Raw genomic sequence first — 6,489 nt, forward strand, 5'->3', positions numbered from 1 at the left:
CACGACTCCGACTCCATCAAGCGAAAATTACCCAGACTCCGACTCCGCCGACTCCGACTCCACAGCCCTGGTGGAAGTAATGAGAAAATTTTGTAGTACAACGAAAGATACTTTCCTACATTCTCGGGTAGAAAGTCCTTACAAAGTAGCTCGCCAAGAATGGAGAAAGAACGTACAACAGCACCAGCTGTTGGCTGACAATGTTGTCTAAATCACAATTTTTTGTCATGCGCTTCTTGATATAAGAACCAATGTCCACGCAGTCTTGCTTCAGTTGGGATATTGCGGTTCGTTGAACATAACACCATGTCAACCTATTTGTTTCATTTGAAATTGTCGGAAAAGAGGACGAGGTCGATGTTGTCACCAGGGTCTTTAAAGTGAAAAGAAAATATTCATACAAAATTATTTCCAATTCGCCACCAGTTGCTGACAATTACCCCCGGCAAGTGTCACCCGAAAATATTCGGGTGCAGTTCAATAAGAATATATTATATTCAATTGTACAGTATGTTCACGGCTGTGCGTTTTCTTTAACAACTTGACCAAACACAACTTGTCAATTTGTGGTTCAGAGCTACGCAAAGCGAGACGCGTTTGTCGTAACGCAAATGCCGTTACCAAACACGGTGGTCGATTTCTGGCGACTTGTCTACGACTACAACTGCACTGCCATTGTGATGATGAATGACTCGACAGAACATGACCAGGTGCGTTTCCAAATTTTTTTTATTTTCTTCATGTAATATTTATTTCTTCGTTCCTGCAGACGTGTTGCGTGTACTGGCCTGACAGCGGCACCGCCAATTTCGGGCCGTTCGACGTTGAAATTGTCGGAAAAGAGGACGAGGTCGATGTTGTCACCAGGGTCTTTAAAGTGCACAACAACAGAAGGGTAGGTTGCTTTAAGTCTGATAAAGTTTTTCAAGAGTATATATTCGTCTGTAAACCGTAAATGTTCTGGAATAATTTGTCCCGCAATGGTGCAAACTACATTTCTACGTATGAGATGCGTCATATTTTGCAATAGTATGTGTGTGACTTTGAAAACTAGAAACTTTTCGGCTTTCCAAATTAGATTAGAATTAGAATTACTGAATTCGCGAAGACTTGTACATCTAATCGATCCCAGCTCATATGAAATCAGGACTGATAGACGAAATACCGATCATATGGTGACTTTACTATTCTTCGAAGTTACAATTGAATGTAAGCAATTCAAAACCTGTTAGTCAGTTCCAAGGGTACCACGCAAATGAATTACATGTACTTAACCACGAGTGTGTTTCATGGCTGTGTGTGACTCGTGTATTGTATACTTTCAGCCTGCCGAAGGCTACCGCCTGGTCCAGCAATTTCAACTGACGAACTGGCCCGCCACGCAGCCAGTGCCGTACACAAGGAACGCGGTGCTGAGGGTGATACAGCTCGTCACAAAGTGGCAGAACGAAAACGCAAACGACGGACGGGCGCTCATACACTGCGTGTAAGTCGGAATTCTATGACAAGGCTGTTCAAAATGAGCTTTTTTTCAAATTTTGCCGGCAACTTGATAAAATTGTCAGGTTACCTAAAATACCTAAATAACAATTTTGGCTCATAACCAGTTGAAGCAATGTTGTTAGAGTGCAAAATTTTTGGTTTAGAAAATATAGTATTTACTCTGGCAAATATACTATGATTTGATATCCTAAATTTTGAACATCATAGTCCGCTTCTACTGGGTTGGAATCGACTCGAATTTGTAGTGCATCGTTTTTTTTCAGACAACCCAACAATTTCACTTCGTAGCCAGTTAAATAAGAAAAATCTTCATACTTAGTTCTATTCGTTAATTCCGAAATTGATATAAATGTTGAAAAAATAAGTTTTTTCAACAGCCCCACTGTAAAAACTACCAATCCGGTTATTTGATGGTCAAATCAAAGTAGCTCGCGTCGATTTTACGCGTTTACAGAAAATCCAAGTTTTTGTATAGATTTTCTTTTCTTTCGCTATAAATTGGCCCTGATTAACTTTGAATGTGACAAACATCAGAAAAATTAAAATGTTATAAAAACTTGATTTTCTGTGAGTTTGAAAAATGCGCATACGCCATTTTGATTCCCCGTGACAATATCGTGTCGGAAAAGCGTTCTAAATTACCTTTTAAATTTCTGAATCAGTAAAAATTTGATTTTTCGTTTCTGTCATTAAGAGATAAGCGTTTGACATCTTACATTGTTTCATTGAGAATAAAACTAGAAATTATTAGACTCACCGGCTGTTGATTTTGACCAGCCGTTGATATCAACCGAATTAGTCGCAGTTTCGTATTTTCATCTGTAACACGTCTATGATATATTATGAGACTTGTGGCAAATGTCGAGCACCGTTTCGAGTGCACTTGACTATTTAATTTAACTTTAATCGCGCGTGGGCCGATGATTCATGCACGTTGCATATTAGTTAACGACTGTTGTTATTGCTGCTTTTATTTGAGCAGTCATGACAAGTGGTCATTTACCTTATGGCGTGAATTGATAAAGTTGTGAATTACTAATTTACAGCTGTTGTCTTGGGGAATGCCGCCAAATTTTAACTCCTATTTCGATTAAAACAATGACATTGCTATAATCGATGTAAATGACTCATAATAATGTGTTATCGAATAGTAAAATTGGTATTGGCCATTAGAGGTGAAAAAATATGGTGGCGGGAGTCAGTGAACAACAGCTTGACTTGGAATACCTATATATTTCTTGTAACTAGTAGGCAGGGCTGTAACCAAGTCCCAAGTCAATCTCACTTTTATAGTTTTGACTCGAGTAAAGTCGAGTCATTTTCAATTCACTACCGAGTCAAGTCCAAGTCAGCGAGCAGAGGGTCGGGTCCGAGTCATGGTATTATGACTCGAGTCCAAGTCCAATTCATTGTGTTGACTGCTCAGTTTCCAGTTAGGGTCTTGTAAAACCCACTTTTTATAACTCTATTTGGTGATATCGAATGGTTCGCATTTATAATATACTAATTTTCCTCACTTTTTGACATTTTCTGGCCATATTTTCAATTACAAGTAACGAAATCCAAATAGTGTGGTTACTTTACTATTCTTCAAAATTACGATGAAATGTCGGTCTTGGCTGTCTGAGGCTCGAGCCGTGTGACTTGGTTCGAGTCATACGCAATGACTAGACTCAAAGTCGAGTCCTTTCTGTATTTTGAGAAAATGACTCGAGTCAAGTCGAGTCGTCAGAAAATCGTGACTCGAGTCGAGTCAATACAACCGTGTCAAGTACCGTTGATTTTCCAGCGCCGGCGCGGGCAGGAGCGGTACGTTTGCGGCTTGTTATAATCTTTGTATGCAACTCAGGCGCGAGGCCGTGGTGGACGTCTTTAACATTGTGCAAAGGCTGAGGAATGTCCGTCCGCAACTTGTCGAGACTCTCGTGAGTATTGCGGCGATATCTTGCGTTTCGGTGTGCCGCACGCAAAAGTATTGGCCGTACGTCTGGAATTTCGCTGTCAATTGCCGGTCAAGGAGTGCCATACTCTGGAAATTGAGAGCTGTATCTAACGCAAGATAACTAATAACCAGGGCGTTTATTTTTTTACCTATAAAAAGGGAAGATTTTGATCTAAAAAATCGAAATTTTGACATTGTTTTACCTTACAAAACTCAATTTTGACCAAATTTTGCCCTCATGTATGTAAATTAGGTGTTTTTGCACTACTTATTTTCGTTTCTGGTTGGAAATGACCATACTCACAAAGAAGTTAGCCTTGAAAACACTTTTTTGACTTGAAAACTGACAAACGTGGACATGAAAAACAGTTATTTTAACGAATTCTGGACCCATGAAAAATTCCAGTAGTTACATAACACGCATTATGGTGGAAATATTGAGAATTTGTTGTGGTACAACGAGAGATACTTTCCTACATTGTCGGGTAGAAAGTGTCTGCCCATGCTAAGTAACTTGCCAAGGATGTTCAACAGCAGCAGTTGTTGGCTGGCAACACTGAATTTGTGCATACACTGCTGGGGACAAACCGTGTTGCTTCAATCTGACAATGTTATATACATCACAATTTTGACAATTTCTTTTTGACATGTTATAAAAATCTCGCTACTAATAACACTACATATAACTATAATCTTTGAATGTATATTCAGTTTCCGTGACACTGGGCTACTTCACCTGGTTCTTAAGTGGGGTTACCATACGTCCTCCTTTTTCAAGAAATCAAAAATGTCCCCCCGAGGACACCCAAATGTCCTCTTTTTTGGCACTTCAACCTCTTTTAGTCGACACAATTTTAAAATTATCCGTTTGCTCGTCCGATATTATAAGTTTTGTGGTTTGTAAGAAGCATATCGTCATTTTTTCGCAAGTTTGAAGAATTAACTTTCGAGCACTTCCTAAATATCATAGCCCACATTTTTATAATCTAACTTTTTTCTTTCAGGAGCAATACAGGTTTTGCTACGAGGTCGGCTGGGATTTCGCGGATCAGTAGCTCCTCTATATAGTACGGTCGTACACGAATCATGTTAACTATCATCTTTTCGTTTTACTGTATTTCGTCTATGGTGCTGCAGTTTTTATCTTTTTCTGTATTTTTTCTATTGGGTTTCTTCTGTTTTACGCTGTTTTTCGCACTCGTCGCCAGTATATTTATTAATTACTTCGCGGCGCTAACAACTCCAAGGCACAATCGTTCTGTAAAACGCAGATTTTGTGTAAAATGCGTTTTTTTGTTGTCTCGGTTTAGAAAGGGTTAACACTGGTGATCGATTAGCTTTGCCGCTACACTCACGATGTAAACACACCTTTTTTTCGAGTTTTTGTATTTTGTCAATGCACACAATCGTCCGGCCCAGGTCTTGAGATCAAAGGAAAGCTGTTAAATGCAATGACTAGTAAGCAGGCACTGTCAATTTCTTGTGAAAATGCGTTTTCTGTGCCATTTCTGTTTTCTGAGATGGAGTTTCATAACCATTGGTGCTACCATTATACCGAAGTATTCCTTTGATCTGTATATGCACGGCCGCCCACATTTTATCTTGTGCACTGGTTGAATTCAAGTGGTTTAGTAGCGGACTGGACAATCCGTCTCTGACGCCAATTTTTACGCGATTCCCGCTCTTCAAACCCCGAAATCTTTTACGGCTATATGTAATCTAACATCATATTTCCAGGTTATTGTCTGTTTTCTCACCGTACAGACACTATACAGTGCAAATACATAGGTTGTGCATTTACCAGATTTGACCATGGCGTGTGAATCATCCCGTAGGCTGTTTTTAGTTCCAGAGTGGCTGTTTTTTCCATTAGAAGGGGTGTAGAAGCAAAATTTGGTACCAGAAAGTACAGCTTGTTTGGTATCACGCTATGGTGGATATCTGGTGAAGGCACGATTCATTTAACAGCATAGAGACGATTTGGGAATAAGGTAACTAAACTTGGTCGCGTTACCTAGCTTTTTATGGGCTTGCCGCCCCAAATTTTAGATTGTTTACGAACTATAGCATTTTCGTGACATTGTGATTGCCAGCGTTATGCACCAGTGGTTTATCTCATCGATTGTGACTAAAGAATAGAGACTGATTTTCAGTTTTTAGACCAAATTTTTGATACTATACCAAGATTGTGAGTTTTGCTTTCATACAGTTGCCTTTCGAGTGTTTTACGTGTTAGAACAATGTTTTGGTGAACCTCTCGCAGGGTTGGTGTTGTCAGTTTTCAGCGTCCGCTCTTGGGTGAAATTCTGCGCATGCTAATCCATCAAAACAGCCCCACGTAGTCACAGTACGTGTCAATATGCGGCTTCGATTTCTGTCGTGTGATGTGAGTTTCGTGCTGTGTCAATTATGTGTCTCTGGTACTGATCCTAAGCTCTTTTTGTGAGTTATCTTTTTTGCCGTTCAAACCCGCAACGTTTAATAAACTCACCGTCTGATAATATGAGTCTTGATGACCGCCGGTATTAATGCGTTGGAGAGAGGCAGCCATTGCAAATATAACTGGTGTAAGTCGACGGTTCGCTGTCTCAGTATCACGGATTCGCTCGAGGTTCATCATCATCATCATTGGTTTATTAGCAATTTTATCAGTTCAATACACCACAAAAAATGCGATACAATGAATAGACAGGAAGCTGTCGAAGCGACTTGGGATTTGTCTATGGAATCAGACACCCACCTTGGCCTAGGCGATGTAAAGAGGAGGCATGCACACTGAATGAAAGTAAAGACAGTATAGGAAAAGAATGCGACAAGAATAGGGCGGCATGTCATGGGAAGCGAGATCGATAGGTCAGTCATGATCCGGTAATCTTGAGGATGGACTGTATTTATTTAGTAGTAATTGCTTGTATTTCGACTTGAATGTGGACATACTCGTCGTCGACTGTCGGATAGCCTGTGGGATACTGTTCTACACATCAGGTCCGGCATATTTTATAGAGTGATGATCTTTTCGGTCGATCATATGATATTTGTACGAC

General features: G+C 40.0%; 1 protein-coding gene across 1 annotated transcript in view; it reads left to right on the top strand.

The window, feature by feature from the left end:
• LOC145452922 (receptor-type tyrosine-protein phosphatase kappa-like) overlaps nt 1-5,946 on the top strand; it is a 47,156-nt gene extending 41,210 nt beyond the window's left edge. The window contains exons 27-31 of the mRNA XM_080331055.1: nt 576-710; nt 770-895; nt 1,326-1,486; nt 3,293-3,428; nt 4,450-5,946. Of these exons, the coding sequence (XP_080187181.1) occupies nt 576-710; nt 770-895; nt 1,326-1,486; nt 3,293-3,428; nt 4,450-4,500 (609 nt within the window). The 3' untranslated portion in view covers nt 4,501-5,946. The remainder of the gene's footprint in view (nt 1-575; nt 711-769; nt 896-1,325; nt 1,487-3,292; nt 3,429-4,449) is intronic.
• The last annotated feature ends 543 nt before the right edge of the window (nt 5,947-6,489 follow it).

Source organism: Botryllus schlosseri, chromosome 12 (genome assembly GCF_051294905.1).
Source record: "Botryllus schlosseri isolate E-star chromosome 12, Bs_hap1, whole genome shotgun sequence".
Taxonomy (NCBI): Eukaryota; Metazoa; Chordata; class Ascidiacea; order Stolidobranchia; family Styelidae; genus Botryllus; species Botryllus schlosseri.